Here is a 20,674-nt window from a genome sequence, read left to right as displayed (position 1 = left end):
GATTAAGAATGGTCTGTTGTATGAAGCTTGAAACTTATCAAGTGCAAAGAATTAAAGAAAAAACTTTTTCAAAATTCCACAGCCTCCCACATATTCTAAATGAATGTATTGTGCCCACTTATTAAGCAAATACATGTGACAAAAATCTTAGGACTTACATTTTATTATTACAAATGCATCTGTGTGTCTGTGTGTGTGTGGATGTGGATTAGGGGAATGGTTGGGTATGTAATCATGTGTCATTTAACAACAGAGATACGTCCTGAGGAATGCATCTTTAGGTGATTTTGTCATTGTGTGAATATCATACAGTGTAATTACATGAACTTAGATGGTATAGCCTACTACACACCTAGGCTATATGGCATAGCCTATTGTTCCTAGGCTACAACCCTATACAATATGTGACTATACTGAATATTGTAGGCAATTGTAACACAATGATAAGTATTTGTGTATCTAAATATATCTAAAATTGAAATGGTACCACAAAATTTGCATAAAAGATAAAAAATGGTACACCTGCATGAGGCACTTGCCAGGAATGGAGCTTGCAGGACTGGAAGTTGTTCTGTGTGAGTCAGTGAGTGAATTATGAGTGAATATGAAGACCTAGACTGTTGCTGTACACTACTATAGACTTTATAGACACTGTATACTTAGGCTACACCAAATTTATGTTAAAATTTCTTCAATAATAAATTAACCTTAGCTTACTATAACTTTTTTATTAATTTTTTAATTTTTTAACTTTTTGACCTTTTTGTAATAACACAGCTTAAAACATAAACACATTGCACAGCTGTACAAAAATATTTTCTTCTTTATATACTTATTCTACAGGCTCGTTTCTATTTTCAAAATTTTTTATGTTTTACTTTACGAACATTTTGTTAAGAGCTAAGACACAACACACACATTAGCCTAGGCTTACACAGAATCAAAATCATCCATATCACCATCCTCCACAACCACATCTTAACCCAGAGGAAGGTCTTCAGGGGCAAGAACACACATGAAGCTTTTATCTCCTATGATAACAATGACTTCTTCTGGAATTCCTCCTGAAGGACCCACCTGAGACTGTTTTATAGTTAACTTTTTTTAATGAGTAGAAGAAGTACACTCTAAAATGATGATAAAAAGTATAGTATAGTATAGTAAATACGATAATAAATTATAGTAAATATAAATTTGCTACAGTGAATACATAAACCAGAACATAATCATTTATTATCATTATCAAGTATTAAGTACTGTACAAAATTACATGTGCTACAATTTGATATGACTGGCAGCACAGTAGGTTTGTTTACACCAGCATCCCCACAAACACATGAGTAATGCATTGAGCTATGAAGTTAAGATGGCTGTAATATCACTAGGCAATAGGAATTTTTCAGCTTCATTATAATTTTATGGGACCATCGTCATATATGAGGTCTGTTCCTCACCAAAATGTAGTTATGTGGTATATGACTATACGTTTGCATATGTGTGAGGAAGATAAAAAGAACAAGGCAAATTAATTTTATCTTGCCAAAGCTTAGCACACAGATGTGTTCATGTGATAACACAAAATCTTCACAACATCAAGGGGTCCATAAGCCACACTTTCATAAGTACTGGTTCATTATTATCTAGTTCCCTAAAAATCAGTTAAACCGTATAGAAACTTTCATATACTCAGCACAGAAGATGAATCCAAGTAGTCCATTTCCAGCCATTTCAGAAAAATTAAAATCATAGATGACACTACTGAATGTGTTTTATGTGTCTGTGCTTTTCTAAGCACTTGACTCATATTAATTCATTTAATTCTGACAATAATGTGAGGTTGGTGCTCTTATTACCCTTCATATCACAGATGCGAAAACAAACATCCAAGAAGCTTAAAGTATTTGTCCAAGATCCCAAAGCTAAAAATGGCAGAACCAGGATTCAAACCCAGACAGTCTGTCTCCACAGCCTTTGCCTAGTGTTCCTCAATGGGGCCCTGTTACATAGGGTAGTATAATACATGATTGGATAGCACTGACATGCATAGAGCATTCCTCCCCTTCTGCCATTAATTACTACTAGCACCCGCTAGGCATCGTGACAACAAGAAATGGTACCTAACCTCCAGCATTTCCAAACATCTGAGGGTCTATTCACACATTCTCTCTCTCTCTCTCTCTCCTCTCTCTCTCTCTCTATCCCACCTGCCCCCCACAAACACATACACAATCCAGTATACATATACGTATTCACATACTCACACACAGCCAAAATTTGAAGTGAAAATAAAAAGTTAACTGAGTTCAAAGTTTTCCTTTCTCTATTCTTTTTTCTTCCTTGTTGATTTCTTGACAAACATTTCCTTTACTCCATCCCTTATATCTAGAGGGCATGGGGAGGAAGAAGAAAAGAAAAGGAAAAGATAACAGAAACACAAAACTTAAAGGTAAAGAGAAACGGAGGAAGAACAGAAATCAAACAGAAGGCAAAAAATAAATCTCTCTAGGAACTATTGAGATAGGAGTTTTCTGCTCCTAAGTCACAGAATGAAGTAAAAGCAATCAGTAAACCAAAACCATTATCTGACTTGCCTTGCCTCAAAACTCAATTTATGTATTTCAGAGAACCATTGAATTTCAGAATGGAGTTGGTCCAGCTAATGCTGTACTCCAAACCCCCACCTAATAGAAGAATACCCCCTACAGTTTCTGTGACAGATGGCCATTCATCCTCTGCCACATGTCATTTATAAGAGCAGGCATATCATTAACTACTTTTAGAAGAAATCCACGTGTCTTTTGTTTAGTACTAATTGTTAGAAAGTCATTCTCATTTAGAACAGAAATCTGCTATGCTTCAGTCTCAGTTCTCTCTTCTGGAACCATATGGAATGAGTTAAATCCTTCTTCCAACATGATATTCCTCTAAAATTTTGAAGCGGTTATTATGTTGCTCCTGAGTCTCCTCCTACCCAAAATAAACATATGCAAAACATATGATCTGCCCTCCAAAAAGTAGTATACCTGGTAGTGTATGGCCAATGTCCTCAAAAGGCCTGTTTCATTTCTTCCCGAGTAGTACATTTTTTCTTACAGAGCTCAAAGTCAGCACCTCTGGTGTGTATTTGTGTGGGTGTGCTCTGTGAACTCTACATATATACATATGTATAAATATGAATATGCACACACAAACATGAAGCACACATGGAGTTTGTACATTTGTATATAAATATGTAGACACAAATGTGTACATCCATGTAAAATATGCACATTGCTCCTCTTTCCTTCTCTTTCAAGTGTTCCTTTCTTGTGTGTTTTCAGGCCAGCCCCAATACAACCAGAGCTCACCTATTTTTAGGCTTATTTCATCCCTCTGGAACTGAGTTGCGTGCTTTCAAGTTCTATGTACATTTTTAGCTTAACCAGGAGTGGATGCTTAACAAACCCTTTTCTACTGTGTGCCCAGCCCTGAGTATTAATCCTCAGCTTCCAAGAGTAAGAAAAACACTCAAGCACTCGGCATCACAAGACCTGAATGCCTCTGAAAGTATGTGATAACAGCAACAAAGTTGAGAGCCTGGAATAACCAAACCTGACATTAATCTGAACCCATTTTTCTTTTCCTCTCTTAGTTTGATTTCTAATTAGGTATTGCTTCTGCCTTTTTCTCTGTTTATCACTTACCCATTTCCTACCCTATTTTCAGAGGAGAGAAATAAAAACTTTTCTTTGATATTGAAGGAAATGTCCAAAGGGTCCTGAGTTCAAGTCTCTTTCATTTCTCTAACTGTAGTCTGAGTTTCACAGTTGAGTGCCTTTGCAAGCCTCAGATGGAAGGGTTATTTCCAGGTTATGATAACGTTATTGGATCCAAAGTCATTGTCATCATTTCATTCCACAGAAAGTTATTTTGCACTTTCCCCTGGGAGAAGGAATTGAGTTGGTGGGGAGCAGGGCAGGGGGAGATCTGAAAAAGCTTCCAGCTTTTTCAAAAAGATTTTCATTTCATCCCACTTCTTCACAGCACATGAAAAGAGCCCTCAAATGCCCTCCATAGCACCTGCTGTCTGCTCCTCCCACAAGACTTCTTTTTCTATTCCTCTTTTTCCTTCTCTTTTCTTTGCTATAATGGAGGCCCTAAAGAGGATAGGATCGTTTCAGGGGGATGGATGAGAAGAGGAAGGAGAGTCAGGATCAGATGACATGACCCGTTCTGAGGGCATTCCTAGGGCAGCACCTGGGAGGCTGCAGGGCAGCAGTAAGTTGGACAGGGGTCGCAGCTCAGATGGAGGTTGTCAGGGCCCAGCACTCATGTTGTTCTGCGTGAGGACTTTGCTCAGGCCGAGCCCTACAGAAACTCACTCAGGTCTTTGTTCTCTTAACTCAAGCTTTGCATATGAATCATTGAAACTTTTAAATGAGTGATTCAGAGAGCAGCTGAAGATTTAATTCAGTTTCTGCCAAAAGAGACAAAGGAAGGATTTTTATATCATTACTAATAGATTTTCAAAGGGCAAAGTCCTAACATGCCTGCAGTCATCAAAGAATGTCTCTTTCTACAAATAAACAACAAAAATCTCTAGTGCCTTCTTTTTATTCTAGCCTGTAGAATTTCTCCTAATTCTTTTAGATATGGCAATTCCACTTCTAAAATCCTTTCATGATATCCCCTTCTTTCCACGTTTGTCAGAAATCATTACTCTATATCTGCTTCCCTGTTACCTTTTATCAGTCTGTCTCAGGAATCCTGTGGGAGTGTCCACATGCCTTCTTTGTTCTACTGTCGCTCATTGTGTTTTCCCCTTGCTTAGAGGCATTGGTTAAAATGCCAGCAGGACTCTCGAAGCTCTCTGAGAAGTCCTTACTCTTGTTCTGAGGTAGCGCATTTCTTTCTCCTCATAACAGCTGATTCCAAACTTTACCAAGTGCATCCACCCCCTATCCACTGTTAAATAAAATTTATAGGAAGCCATTGATTTGGACTGAGCTCCTGAACTAGGCCCCAACAGACCAAATCAAAATGGAGTCACTCGTGCTAAAGTTCCTTGATACCAAACTAAAAAGTTGCTTATTTCATCTTTCAAGAAATCAGGAGAGAAAGATCATTGCCAAGTACCCAAACAGGCCAGTTTTAGCTGGCAGAGTCAGGAAACATCCTATCTTTTAACCCTGCAAGGAAAGTAACCTGAAGTAACCTGATGCTAACCCATCTGCTTTTTGTATTATGCTGTATGTTTGGTCCTGCTTAGACTGTCTTATAAAAACCAACTGTTCTACCATGCCCATCAGAGCACCTTTTCTAAATTTGTGGAGGAGATACTGCCCCAATTCCTTTTAAATCTTTAAACTAAATTTGTTACAGCGTTGTCTTTTGACATCACTCACCCTCAACTCTTCACTGTTCACCATTGGTCTATCTTGTACTTCTTTGGGATAATCAGAAGTCACCAGGCCCAAACTCTGAACTTTGCTTTCTTCCACTCATTTTTATCTGTCCTGGAACTGGTACAATTTCAAAACAAAAGGTGTCTCTAATCTTTTTTTTACAATTAAATAATAAGCCTGTGTTTGTAAACTCATTTCTTGTTTCCTCTGGGGACACACTTTTATCTGATTAGGCCGTATCCACTCTCTTTATACTACCAAAGCCCTCACCATCATTCTTAGAAAGAACCCCTGGCACAATCTTGACTCTAGACCTGGAGTCTGGAGCTCCTACCCAACTCTGCTCCAAAAATATCATATTTTATAAAGATTTTCTTCAAACAATACTGTAATTGAAGCCTATAGGCCTTCATTTTAAATGTTATACAACTCAATAACATAACAATTTGAATGTAGAGGCAATGGGACAAACTCTAATTTTGAGACTGGCTTCCATTTAAGTGTTTTAAAAGAATTGGTGGGTACTTTGTGCCTGAGGAACAGAGTGAGAAGGGCATCTGGCTGGGCCCATCCAGGGAGCACACAAAGGCCTGCTCTCTTTAACAGCCTAAGGCAGCACTGTACAAACCAGAGATTCTGTACTGAGCTTGTGGAGACCAGAACTGCAGCTCCTTCTTAGGACCAAAGAAGTAGGGACCTCATTTCTTGAGGATCTACAAGCTGTAATAATGGCATCGCCCACTTTTTTCCTGCTTGGAATAGTAAGAAACTAAAACACTGCACTCTTTTTTTGGTCCAGGAATTGTCCTTATTCTTTCCTTAGAATTTTTTTTTTAAAACAGCTTTATTTAGGTATAATATATACACAATAAAGTGCACATTTCTAGGGTATACAATTGAATACATTTTGATATTGTGTCCATACCTATGAAAGCATCACCAGGATGAAGATAGTAGACATACCTATCATCCTTAAAGGTTTCTTTGTGCCCCTAAATGATAAGAAAACCAATCCATTAACAAATGGATCAAAAATTTGAAGACATAATTCACCAAAGAATGTAGACAGTTGGCAAATAAGCACAGAAAAATCTGCTCAAAATTATTAGTCATTAGGGAAATGTAAATTAAAACCCAAATAGATAACACTATATACCCACAAAAATGACTACAATTAAAAAGTTAAGTGTTACTGAAAATGTGGGGAAGTGTCAGTGGGAATATGAAATGATACGAGCACTTTGGGGACATTTTGGCAGTTTCTTAAAAGTTAAACACACCTTAGGTTTAGAAACAGAGGGCATAGCTTGTATATTTGTGCCTTATGTGCACTTTAAGAGACTGTGTCTTTAATGAAGACCCACTCTATTACTAGAAATGATCCTGCTTCACGTCTTTCCTCTTGATCTAGAAAAATATCTCTTAAATAGATTAACACGTACAATTAAAGTTCAGATTTTATTCTATGTGTGATTAAACTGCTTGAAAGAAGGGCAATAAATATGTAGCACTTATGTTAATTGGTCTCCCAGCCTGCAGCTTGCTTACTACCAATTTATTCTTCATACACCCACCCGCTCTCTATCCAAAACCCTGAGAGTATCACACTCCAACTTTAAAAAGCTTCTAGCCCTTGAACAGTAAAAATCCAAAATCTTGAACAAATACAACTGAAGCTCAGCCAACAATCTTTACCTCGTTGCTTGCCAACCTACTGTAAAATCTAGTACTATCAAACAAATCTTAATTATCCATTCATGTTATTCTCATGTCTTCCTCCCTCGATGTTTTGAGCCTGTTTTTACCTCTGCATAGACTTCTCTTCCTAAATTACCCTCTCCCTATTCATAAGAGGAATTCACACTCAGTCATCACCTGCAGGACACCTTTCCAAACACCCCTCCAAATAAGCTATTCCAATTTTCTTATTTTAATATTAATATGCTTCTGCCGCTGAACCTGTGAGCCTCAATGTATGGTTGGTGGTCCAACTCTATCAGAATCATTATCTACTCCAGTTAAAATCCAGATTGCTAGGCCCTACACCCAACCTCGAAATCTCCGAGGGGAGAACGTCAGAATCTATATTTTAACAATCCTTCTTCATGAAATGTTTGATGGACACACACACAAATGAAAACAACTACACTAAATTATGGGCTTTGGCTTCTTTATTTTCCCAAAGCTAAGCACAGGGCCTAGTCTAGTATGTGGTCAGTACTCCATAAATATTTTTTAAATATACACCTAGTTACAAAATCTTCATATATTTCAAATGCAACACATTTAAATTTGAACTTTTCTTTTCTCTCAAACTATCATTGTTCCCCCTACCGTTCCTGTTTAAGTTATTGAAGTTCTTACAGAGCCACCCTGAGCTATTTTCTCGTTTCATCCCCAAAGCTATAATTAACCAATACTAATAACTCAGTTAACTAAGATTATGAGTTGCCAGTTTTGGGCTCATTGACAATATGTCCTTCAGGAACCCACTCACTTTCTTCATTTTAATGACTAGCACAGTTCTTTGTCCAAGGAAGATACTCAATTAATGTTTTTCTTTTAAATTTATTAAATTTTTCCTAATTAAACTAAAATATTTTTTAAGTAAAAATTGGCTAGGGAACTGTAAAGTAGTATAGTACAAATGTCGGCTTAGCCTCACTACTCAAAAATCAATGAAAACTGAGGTCTAAACACAATAAATTGTCTTTCAATAATAGGGTTCTTGTTTTTTAAACTTAGGCTTAACCAATTATGATTTATCACTAATATAGGCAACCTTTTTCAAGAACAAATGTCTAAAGGGTATCCTGATTCTCTCGGTCTTAGGAAATAAGGTCATTTGTTAGTCAGCTTCCAAATTTTATTTAAAAAGAGACATATACCAATGTTTAATGACTGCCAGAAGTTGTAACTATTCATCTTCATTGGAAGAATTAGTTAAAATGGAATAATATTTCCATTTGTATTTTTACTCTACCTGTTGATATTGCAATAATGCCTGCCTTTTAGTATATGATCTTAAAACTTTTCTTTCCTTTTATGGATTTGTTTCACAGGATGTTATTATCCAGTTGATTACAACTTATCTCTTCTCTAAAAAAAGAGAAAGAGAGAATTTGGAAAGGGAAAAAAAAATCACATTAAAAGCCGAAAAAAATAGTAATTAGTATTTACTTGGTATTCCCATTTAAATTTTCTAAATGAATAGTATCTTCATCCTGTATTGTCTGACGTCCCAATGAGTTGAAATTAATTATCCATGTGAATATCCAATTTTTCCAACACCATTTATTGAAGAAACTACCTTTTCCACTTTATGCATTCTTGGCTGTTTTGTCAAAGAAAAACTGATTGTAAACTTGCGGATTTATTTCTGGGCTCTCTGTTCTGTACCATTGGTCTATGTGGCTGATTTTATGACAGTATCATATATATTTTTTTTGACACAGAGTCTTGCTCTGTCACCCAAGCTGGAGTATAGCAGTACAAACCTGGTTCACAGCAACCTTGACCTCTTGAGCTCTAGCTATCCTCCCACTCCTGCCTCCCAAGTAGCTAGGACCATAGAGGTGCACCATGATGCCCTGCGAATTTTTTTATTTTTTGTAGAGATGGGGGTCTCATAACGTTGCCCAGGCTTGTCTCAAGACAGTATTATACTATTTTGATTGCTATAACTTGGCAGTATATTTTTGAAGTCAGGTACTATGATGCCTCTAGCTTTTTCTTTCTCAAGATTTTTTTGACTATTCAATATCTTTTATGGTTCCATACAAATTTTAGGCTTTTTTTCTATGTCTGTGAAAAACACCAGAATTTTGATAGATATTGTATTGAATTTATAGATGACTTTGGTTTGCATGAACATTTTAACAATATTATTTCAATCTGTGAACAAAGTATACATTTCTGTTTGTTTATGTCTTCCATTTCTTTCATCAATATTTTACAGTTTTCAGTACACAGAGATTTCACCTTCTTGGTTAAAAATGCTTTCATCTCCTTGGTTAAAAAATAATTATTTCTGTTTTTTTGAAAAGATCAACAAAATTGATAGACCGCTAGCAAGACTAATAAAGAAGAAAAGAGAGAAGAATCAAATAGATGCAATAAAAAATGATAAAGGGGATATCACCACCGATCCCACAGAAATACAAACTACCATCAGACAATACTACAAACACCTCTACACAAATAAACTAGAAAATCTAGTAGAAATGGATAAACTCCTCGACACATGCACCCTCTCAAGACTAAACCAGAAAGAAGTTGAATCTCTGAATAGACCAATAACAGGCTCAGAAGTTGTGGCAGTAATCAATAGCTTACCAACCAAAAACGGTCCAGGACCAGATGGATTCACAGCCGAATTCTACCAGAGGTACAAGGAGGAGCTGGTACCATTCCTTCTGAAACTATTCCAATCGATACAAAAAGAGGGAATCCTCCCTAACTCATTTTATGAGGCCAGCATCATCCTGATACCAAAGCCTGGCAGAAACACAACAAAAAAAGAGAATTTCAGACCAATATCCTTGATGAACATTGATGCAAAAATCATCAATAAAATACTGGCAAACTGAATCCAGCAGCACATCCAAAAGCTTATCCACCATGATCAAGTGGGCTTCATCCCTGGGATGCAAGGCTGGTTCAACATACGTGAATCAATAAATATAATCCAGCATATAAACAGAACCAAAGACAAAAACCACAAGATTATCTCAATAGATGCAGAAAAGGCCTTTGACAAAATTCAACAACACTTCATGCTAAAAACTCTCAATAAATTAGGTATGGATGGGACGTATCTCAAAATAATAAGAGCTATCTATGACAAACCCACAGCCAATATCATACTGAATGGGCAAAAACTGGAAGCATTCCCTCTGAAAACTGGCACAAGACAGGGATGCCCTCTCTCACCACTCCTATTCTACATAGTGTTGGAAGTGCTGGCCAGGGCAATTAGGCAGGAGAAGGAAATAAATGGTACTGAATTAGGAGAAGAGGAAATCAAATTGTCCCTGTTTGCAGATGACATGATTGTATATCTAGAAAAGCCCATCGTCTCAGCCCAAAATCTCCTTAAGTTGATAAGCAACTTCAGCAAACTCTCAGGATACAAAATCAATGTACGAAAATCACAAGCATTCTTGTACACCAATAACAGACAAACAGAGAGCCAAATCATGAGTGAACTCCCATTCACAATTGCTTCAAAGAGAATAAAATACCTAGGAATCCAACTTACAAGGGATGTGAAGGACCTCTTCAAGGAGAACTACAAACCCCTGCTCAATGAAATAAAAGAGGATACAAACAAATGGAAGAACATTCCATGCTCATGGGTTGGAAGAATCAATATCGTGAAAATGGCCATACTGCCCAAGGTAATTTATACATTCAATGCTATCCCCATCAAGCTACCAATGACTTTCTTCACAGAATTGGAAAAAACTACTTTAAAGTTCATATGGAACCAAAAAAGAGCCCGCATCGCCAAGTCAATCCTAAGCCAAAAGAACAAAGCTGGAGGCATCACGCTACCTGACTTCAAACTATACTACAAGGCTACAGTAACCAAAACAGTATGGTACTGGTACCACAACAGAGACATAGATCAATGGAACAGAACAGAGCCCTCAGAAATAATGCCGCATATCTAAAACCATCTGATCTTTGACTAACCTGACAAAAACAAGCAATGGGGAAAGGATTTCCTATTTAATAAATGGTGCTGGGAAAACCGGCTAGCCATGTGTAGAAAGCTGAAACTGGATCCCTTCCTTACATCTTATACAAAAATTAATTCAAGATGGATTAAAGACTTATATGTTAGAAATAAAACCATAAAAACCCTAGAAGAAAACCTAGGCATTACCATTCAGGACATAGGCATGGGCAAGGACTTCATGTCTAAAACACCAAAAGCAATGGCAACAAAAGCCTAAATTGACAAATGGGATCTAATTAAACAAAAGAGCTTCTGCACAGCAAAAGAAACTACCATCAGAGTGAACAGGCAACCTACAAAATGGGAGAAAATTTTCGCAACCTACTCATCTGACAAAGGGCTAATATCCAGAATCTACAATGAACTCAAACAAATTTACAAGAAAAAAGCAATCAACTCCATCAACAAGTGGGCGAAGGACATGAACAGACACTTCTCAAAAGAAGACATTTATGCAGCCAAAAAACAGATGAAAAAATGCTCGTCATCACTGGCCATCAGAGAAATGCAAATCAAAACCACAATGAGATACCATCTCACACCAGTTAGAATGGCCATCATTAAAAAAGTTAGGAAACAACAGGTGCTGGAGAGGATGTGGAGAAATAGGAACACTTTTACACTGTTGGTGGGACTGTAAACTAGTTCAACCATTGTGGAAGTCAGTGTGGTGGTTCCTCAGGGATCTAGAACTAGAAATACCATTTGACCCAGCCATCCCATTATTGGGTATATACCCAAAGGATTATAAATCATGCTGCTATAAAGACACACACACACATATTTTTATTGCGGCACTATTCACAATAGCAAAGACTTGGAACCAACCCAAATGTCTAACAACGATAGACTGGATTAAGAAAATGTGGCACATATACACCATGGAATACTATGCAGCCATAAAAAAGGATGAGTTCATGTCCTTTGTAGGGACATGGATGAAAGTGGAAACCATCATTCTCAGTAAACTATGGCAAGGACAAAAAACCAAACACCACATGTTCTCACTCATAGGTGGGAATTGAACGAGAACACATGGACACAGGAAGGGGAACATCACACTCCGGGGACTGTTGTGGGGTGGGGGGAGGGGGGAGGGATAGCATTTGGAAATATACCTAATGCTAAATGACGAGTTAATGAGTGCAGCACAGCAACATGGCACATGTATACATATGTAACAAACCTGCACATTGTGCACAGGTACCCTAAAACTTGAAATATAATAATAAAATAAATAAATAAATAAATATTTACTTATTTATTCCTAAGTACTTTTATGCTATTGTACATAGGCTTGTTTGCTTAATTTCTTTTGGTTTAAAATCAACTCAACGTTGATTAAAGACCTAAACAGAAGACCTAAAAGTATAAAACTACTAAAAGTAAACTCTGGGAAAAATCTTCTTGACATTGGTCTGAGTGGTGATTATTTGGAACTCCGAAAGCACAGATAACAAAAACAAAACTAGACAAATGACACTGCAGGAAACTAAAAAGTTTCTGCACAGCCAAGAAAACAATCAACAGAGTGAAAAGACAACCTATAGATGACAGACTATATTTGCAAACCATACATCCAATAAGGAGTTAATATCTCAAATATATAATATATTGCACTCCTACTGATTAACAAAGAGCTCAACTCAATGTCAAGAAAGCAACTGGATTTAAAAATAGGCAAAAAAAAAAATAAGTAAACCTTTTTCAAAAGAAGACATACAAATGGCCAACAGGTATCTTTTTAAAAGGCTTAACATCACTAATCGGTAAGGAAGTGCAAATCAAAACCACAATAAGATATCACCTCATGCATTTTGGAATGGCTATGATGAAAAAGATATAAGATAACAAGTGTTGGTAAGGATATGGAGAAAGGGGAACACTTGTACACTGATGGTGGGAATGTAAATTAGTACAACCATTATGGAAAACAGTGTGGAGTTTCCTCAAAAAAACTAAAAAGTAGAATTACTATATGACCCAGCAATCACACTTCTGGCTATATATCCAGAGGAAATTAAATCAGTACCATAAAGAGATAGCTGCAGTCTCATGTTCATTGCACCATTATGCATAATAGCCTAGATACGGAATTCACCTAAGTGTCCATCAACAGATGAATGAAGAAAGTGCAACATACATACATATATACATCACAAACACACACACACTGGAATGTTATTTTGCCTCAAAAAAGAGGAAAATCCTATCATTTGCAACACTGTGGATGAACCTGGAGGACATTACACTAAGTGAAATAAGCCAGGCATAGAAAGACAAATACTGCATGATCTCACTCATAAGCGGAAGCTAAAAAATTGAACTCACAGAAGTAGATAGTAGAATGGTGGTTACTGTGGGTTGGGGGATGGAGAAAGTTGGAAGATATTAGTCAAAGAATACAAAGTTTCAGTTATGCAGGATTAGTAAGTTCTGGAGAGCTAATGTACAGCACGATGACCATAGTTGATAATAATATATTGTATACTTGAAACGTGCTAAGAGAGTAGATCTTAAATGTTCTCACCACACACAAAAAAAGGTAATTATGTGAGATAATGGAGATTAGCTGCATTGAGGCAATCATATCACAATGTATAAGGTTACCAAAAGTCATGTTGTACACCTTAAATATTTAATATGTGTATCATTTTATTAGTCAATTATAGCTCAATAAAACTGGGGAAAAAGAAATTCAGTGATGCATCCATGGATAATCATTATTCTCTGTAAAATACACATTTAAATTAATTTTCCTTTTACATCTTTCTTTTTACTTAGGAGTGAGTAGTTGAGTAAATATCATAAAATAAAATAGATATTAGTTACTTAAGATATACTCACATAGTCAAGACATTTTCAAATACCCAGAGAAAGTAACTCTAGATGCAAAGCCAGAGAGCTGGAACCGGTGTTTCTAAGATTCTGTACTTCCATCAGGGAGATTTAAGGCTAGATATAAAACAGTGTTTACTGAGCTCCTACTTGATTAACAATGAGGATGATTCAAAGACATTTGCCATGAGAATATAACACAAATATAATTTTCACTCTAACTTTATGCAGATCTGTTTTGCTGAACAGTTTATTATCTAGTCTGTGAAAATTAAATGTTGAAGATTAAATGAGATAATGTGAAGTGACTAGTGGCAGGCCCTCAGTAAATTCCCAATGAATGGTTGCTATTAATACGATTATCCCGACAACAACCAAATAGAGTAGAGGGCAAGTCCTCGTACTATTATACCCATTTTACAGAAGAAGAAACTAAAATCTGTTTTTAGATGTTTAGTACAAGCTGGAGTCAGACCGATAATTGGAATAACCCCTCCAAATGTCTCCCAAGGATAATTCATAACTCCAGATTTTCAGACGGATATCATCTCCAACTAAGTATGTACAGATTCTTGAGAAATTTGACCAGCCAAAGGTACCTGCATTCTACCACTTGGGATGACAAGCCAGGCTCTCTAACTGTGGGGTACCTCAAATAACCAACCCACTTACATATTTAGTTTCCTGCTGGTAACATGGAAATTAATACAACTAAAATTTTAGAAGCACCGTCATTTACCAACATATAAAGGTCATGTGTTGGGCAATATGTGTGTTGATGAAAAGGTAGAATTTCCTAATATCCTTTTTTTCTATTCTTTACCTACACAATTCATTGATCTGGGATGTGAAACAGCCTGTGTGTTAGAAAAGAGAAGAAAAAGGAGAGAGATGTATAGCTATGAGGGCCACAGAAATTATTACTGAGTGCCTGAAGACACATAGTGTTGAATCAGTGGTATGGCTTATAACCAACTTCTACCATCATCGCAGATTATCATAAACTCACAAGGGAAAAGACCAAGAAGAGGCTGGGAAGAGAACCTTACACAAGCTTTTCCATGTGCGACACATCCATAGTCATATGGCTATTAGTGGCCAAGTCAGTACTTTAGACCAGGTCTGACAACCAATCTACTCCTCCATTTCTAGGATATTTAATCAATGTTTCCTTACTCTCCTACCCACTCTTCACAATTCATTCTGAATTGTATGTCAAATAGACTGAAGACTAAGCCAGAGTTAATATGTTGCTTAATATGATAGATAAGCCAAGATTTCCTTCTAATTTTCTTAACATGTTGCTCTCCTGTTGCAAGTAATTTGTGTTTTGATTCACAAGGACAAACCAGAGAGGGATAGAAAGAAATCAGTACTCTTCGATAAAATTTATATGGAAACAAGAATATATTTCAAGCAGTGTTTTAAACTGCCAAGCATAGAATTTAACAAGTGTTGACTTTCCTAAAAGACATTTGAGTAATTCCAACTACCATTTGGGGTGGGATGGTGGCTGGACAAGATTGAATCATGCAGAGTAAAATAATTTTAAAGCATTCTATTTTCATGTTTAAAACAATATTGTAATGCAAACCATTTATCCATGATGCTAAAAAAAATTCTCACTTTATTTTGGAATGTGGATGCTAAAGATGTGTGCTATGTTTCTTGCTGGTGGCATTCTACTGAGGGGAGTTTTAAGGTTGTTAGGTGCAGAGACAATGTCACCTACTTCATGTTTTGGGCATGTAGGGAGTTCTCAGTGAACAATGGTCTTGTTAAATCTATAATTAGAGGAAATAAGAATGGCAAGAATAAAATAAAATACTCAGATTTGTTTCTTCCCCATTGCCAGAATCATGTTAGTCACTAGTTTTCTACTTGTTTTTTGGGGAAGAGCTGGTACATCATTGCCTCCCACATGCACCCGACACTCCTATTATACAGCAAAGTATTAGCAACAATATGAATGGCTAACAGTTAAAGAGTACTTTCAATATAACAATAACTTAAACCATTTTAAAATATTTTCACATTAATCTGCAAAGCAGAATTTTTTTTTATTGCTCAGTAACCACATAAAATTAACTAGCCTGCAAGATCATACAGCTAGAGAGCAATATTGTGTGATATTGAAGCACAGGGACTACAGTCGTGTATTTAAGAACCAACTCCTCCAATATCTACTGGAAGTTGCTTTACCTCTCTAAGGTTTCATTTGCTGACTACAAAATACATATTGTAATTTTCTCCTCCCCATTAGATTCTTGTGAGGATTGAGTGAGATAGTCAATGGAAGGAACTTAGCAAAGTGCTTGAGATAGATAGATAGATAGATAGATAGATAGATAGATAGATAGATAGATAGACAGACAGACATGAATTTGGAATCTCTCCTTCCCCTCCCAAGTCATTGGGAACATAAGTTTACCTCAAAGCATGGAAGGTAGACCCTCCCCACACTAGAGTAATGAACGGCAGTGGTGTCCACAAATCACTCAGTTCCTCAGAGAGAAGGACAGTGGTCCTGAGAAGTGCTTCTCAAACTCTATGGACAATCTTTACAACTGGCAATGTCAAAATGTATATTCTGATTTAGTTGTTATGGGAATGCATAGATTTTATTAGACTGTACTTTATTTGTCAGGGAAGGAATGTCACACAAGTTGTAGACTGTATTGGCCAGGATTTTTCGGAGAAAGAACCAGTAGGATTCATAGAGATAGATAAATGAGCGGCAGTTTATTAGAGGAATTGGCTCCTGTGGTTATGGAGGCTGAGAAACCTCAGGCCAGGCCACCTGCAAGCTGGAGAACCCGGAAAGCCAGTAACATGGCACATTCCAAGTCCAAAGGCCTGAGAACCAGGGAAGCCAATAACATCACTCTCAGTCTGAGGCCAAAGGCCTGAGAACCTAGTGGGGGATGTGGAGGTTGTGGGGGCAGACTGGTACAAGCCCCAGAGGCCAAAGCCAGAGAATCTAAAGTTCTAGTCCAAAGGCAGAAGAAGAAAGATGTCCCAGCCCACTAAGAGAGAGAGAAACCACCTTTCCTCTGCCTTTTTTTTTTCTATCTGGGCCCTCAATTAGTGGTACCTGCCCACATTGGGTGAGGGCATCTCCTCCCCACTCAGTACACTGAGTCAAATGCCAATCTCTTCTGGAAACACTCTCACAGATATACCTAAAAATAATGCTTTACTGGTTCTCTGGGTATTCCTTAGCCCAGTCAAGTAGACACCTAAAATTAAATGTCTCATAGGCAATGTTCAAAAACCAAACAAAAAAAAAATTGAGACATTTTTTTCTAGACCAGTGTTTCTCAACTTTAGCTGCACATTTGAAAGACCTGGGAAGCTTTGTAAAAAAAAAAAAAAAAAAATATATATATATATATATATATATATATATATATATATATATATATTTAATACAATATCAGCCCAACTGTCATCTCCACCTCCTCTCTCATCAATTGACCAGAGGTTTGGGGATCTTCTTTCAAGTGGTTCTAATGAAAAGCCTGTGGGGGAACCACTACCCTACCAGTCAACCAGCATCACTCCAAATCTGGTCCAAGTCCTGGTGTGGTCCTCAAACTGTTTCTTGCTGGTTTATGACGAGATAAGTACTGAAACTGACAGTAAGTGTGTCTTAATCTGTTCAGGCTACTATAGAAAAATAACATAGACTAAGTGACTCATAAACAACAGAAATTTATTTCTCACAGTTCTGGAGACTGGGAAGTCAGAAATCAAGGCACCAGCAGATTTGTTGACTGGTGAAGGCCCATTTCCTTGTTCATAGATGGCACCTTCTCGTTATGTCCTCACTTTGTGGAGTGGCAAGGCAATAGGGCCTCTTCTGTAAGGGTGCTGATCCCATTCATGAGAGCTCTATCCTTATAATGAAATCACCTTCAAAAGCCCTACCTCCTAATACTATCACATCTATGATTAGGTTTCAACATATGAATTTTGGGTGGACATAAACATTCAGACCATAACAAAGTGTTTAGAAACTTTCACAGCAATATGACAAATTAAGTTTATTTTTAATCAAATGTAATAATAAAAACAGATGGATTAGTGAAAAAAAATAGTTGGCTTACAAAGAAATACATTGAAACCCCCTGAATGAATGACCTAAATAACTAAACATATACATCTCTGGAAGTGAGGATATACCAGGCCCCTTCTTTAAGCTGTTATGTCTTAAAGCTGAAATGTTAACTTCAGTGATAAATTCCTCAGGCAGAGCATTGGCACCTGGGTATAACAGGGTTAATGAGCAGGAGTAGGGTAGGTGGGGTTACAAACCAGGAACACATGCCCTCCAAGTTAGATAGCTTTTTTTCCTCTTTAATTGCCGTTTAAACACACATGCTCTCACATAACACAGAAGGTGAGAGCTGAATGAAGTTTTCTGGGTAATGGCATGAAATGTTTTCCTTATGAGAAGTGGTGTTGAGTTACAGCGTGCAGACGGAGAACGGGGAGGAGAGCAACAGCAGTCTCAATCTGGCCCCCACCTTTTCTTGGGCTTGTAGGAAGGTGGACATGGGCTCCCGGAGACAAGACAAGTGATATGTTGAACTGTTCGGTGGCTGGAATCAACTGCTCCTGGAGTGACCTAAGGCCAGTGTTTACCAGAACTTAGCCAAGGCCAGCCAAGCAGGCACAGATGCTCTGCTATGAAATGCCACGCAGGCAGAGACTGACAAGCGGTAGGAACTGAGCTTTCCCCTTGACTGCTGCTTCCTGCTGTGTTCAGGGGAGGGGGTCACTTTCTGGCAACTCTGCTGCTGCTGCTGTTGCTGTTGCTACTTCAGCTCCCTCTCCACTCAAGGTAAGCAGGCTAAGGGAGGGCAGGCTGCTAGGCAAAGCTTTGTACCATGAACAGGATCCGAAAGTTTTTCCGAGGAAGTGGGCGAGTCTTGGCATTTATCTTCGTAGCTTCTGTCATCTGGCTGCTCTTTGACATGGCAGCTCTCCGCCTCTCATTCAGTGAAATCAACACTCGGGTCATCAAGGAAGACATTGTGAGGAGGGAGCGGATAGGATTCAGAGTTCAGCCAGACCAAGGGAAAATTTTTTACAGCAGCATAAAAGAGATGAAACCTCCCCTAAAGGGACATGGGAAAGGGGCTTGGGGCAAAGAGAATGATAGAAAAACTGAGGAGAGTGTGCTCAAGGTTGAGGTGGACTTGGACCAAACCCAGAGGGAAAGAAAAATGCAGAATGCCCTGGGAAGGGGCAAGGTTGTGCCGTTGTGGCATCCTGCACATCTGCAGACCCTCCCTGTGACTCCTAACAAGCAGAAGACAGACGGGAGAGGCACCAAACCTGAAGCCTCCTCTCACCAAGGGACACCAAAGCAAACGACAGCTCAGGGGGCTCCAAAGACCTCATTCATAGCAGCAAAAGGAACTCAGGTAGTCAAAATATCAGTACACACGGGACGTGTCAGTTTAAAACAGGAGCCCCTGAAGAGTCATAGTCCCAGCAGTGACACATCAAAACCAGCAGCTGAAAGGGACTTGAATGTGACCATCAGTCTTAGTACTGACAGACCAAAGCAGCGATCCCAGGTACTAGCAAAAGAGAGGGCACACCCTGCCAGCACAGCAGTGCCAAAGTCTGGGGAAGCCATGGCCTTAAACAAAACTAAGACTCAGAGCAAAGAAGTCAATGCAAATAAACACAAAGCCAATACGAGTCTTCCTTTTCCTAAGTTCATTGTCAATTCAAATCGCTTAAGGAAGCAATCTATTAATGAGATATCTTTGGGAAGTTTGTCAAAGGATGATGAAGCTAGAGGGGCTCATGGGAAGAAACTCAATTTCTCTGAAAGCCATGTTGTGATCATAACCAAAGAGGAAGAGCAAAAGGCAGACCCCGAAGAGGTCTCTAATTCTAAAACCAAAACAATATTTCCTAAAGTATTGGGTAAAAGCCAAGGTGAACACATTTCCAGGAGTAGAAGTGAGATGTCTTTCTCTTCACTTGCTCCACATAGAGTACCACTGTCCCAAACTAACTATGCTTTAACTGGAGGGCTAGAGCCAGCAAAAATCAACATAACTGCCAAAGCCCCCCCTACAAAATACAACCAGAGTCATATAAAAGCCCTTTTACCTGAAGACAGTGGAATGCACCAGGTGTTAAGAATTGATGTGACACTTTCTCCAAGGGACCCCAAAGCTCCAGGGCAGTTTGGGCGTCCTGTAGTTGTCCCCCATGGAAAGGAGAAGGAGGCAGAAAGAAGATGGAAAGAAGGAAACTTCAATGTCTACCTTAGCGATTTGATCCCAGTGGATAGAGCCATTGAAGACACCAGACCTGCTGGGTAAGACCTATTTCTCTTCTCTTTCCTCAACCCCAAGTGCTTTGGCTCTTATGTAGAGAGGATTTATTGCTAGATAATTTTGTGTGATTTTTGGTCACCTAGAGAATTAAAGAAACATTAATCATTGGATATCATTCAAATATTTCACCAGCTACACAGAGAAAAATTCTCTTATTAGCAGTTGCAGAGTTCTCGTTCTCTGAGACTTTGGTCCCCACCATTAGCTCATGTTCAATTTCCTTCCCTCTGACGAAAACCTATTAAAATGATTAGATGAACTCAGTTCATAATAACGTGTATATAAATGGTAGAGCTTAAAGTGTAATTCCATTAGAATAGTGACAATGAAGTGAATTCCCAGTT

The 20,674-nt window shown here is 38.0% G+C and overlaps 1 protein-coding gene across 3 annotated transcripts in view; it reads left to right on the top strand.

The window, feature by feature from the left end:
* Positions 1-18,276: 18,276 nt before the first annotated feature.
* Positions 18,277-20,674, top strand: part of GALNT5 (polypeptide N-acetylgalactosaminyltransferase 5) — a 59,963-nt gene continuing 57,565 nt past the window's right edge. For 2 of the 3 annotated variants that reach the window (XM_063609480.1, XM_055292072.2), the window contains exon 1: positions 18,277-20,311. In XM_063609480.1, coding sequence (XP_063465550.1) covers positions 18,858-20,311 — 1,454 coding nt within the window. In that variant the 5' untranslated portion in view covers positions 18,277-18,857. The remainder of the gene's footprint in view (positions 20,312-20,674) is intronic. The other variant, XM_063609479.1, reaches the window with a different exon arrangement.

The sequence above is a fragment of the Symphalangus syndactylus genome, chromosome 9 (assembly GCF_028878055.3).
Source record: "Symphalangus syndactylus isolate Jambi chromosome 9, NHGRI_mSymSyn1-v2.1_pri, whole genome shotgun sequence".
In the NCBI taxonomy this organism is placed as follows: domain Eukaryota; kingdom Metazoa; phylum Chordata; class Mammalia; order Primates; family Hylobatidae; genus Symphalangus; species Symphalangus syndactylus.
Note: the sequence above shows the minus strand (reverse complement) of the source record. Positions and strands in the feature narration are given on the sequence as shown.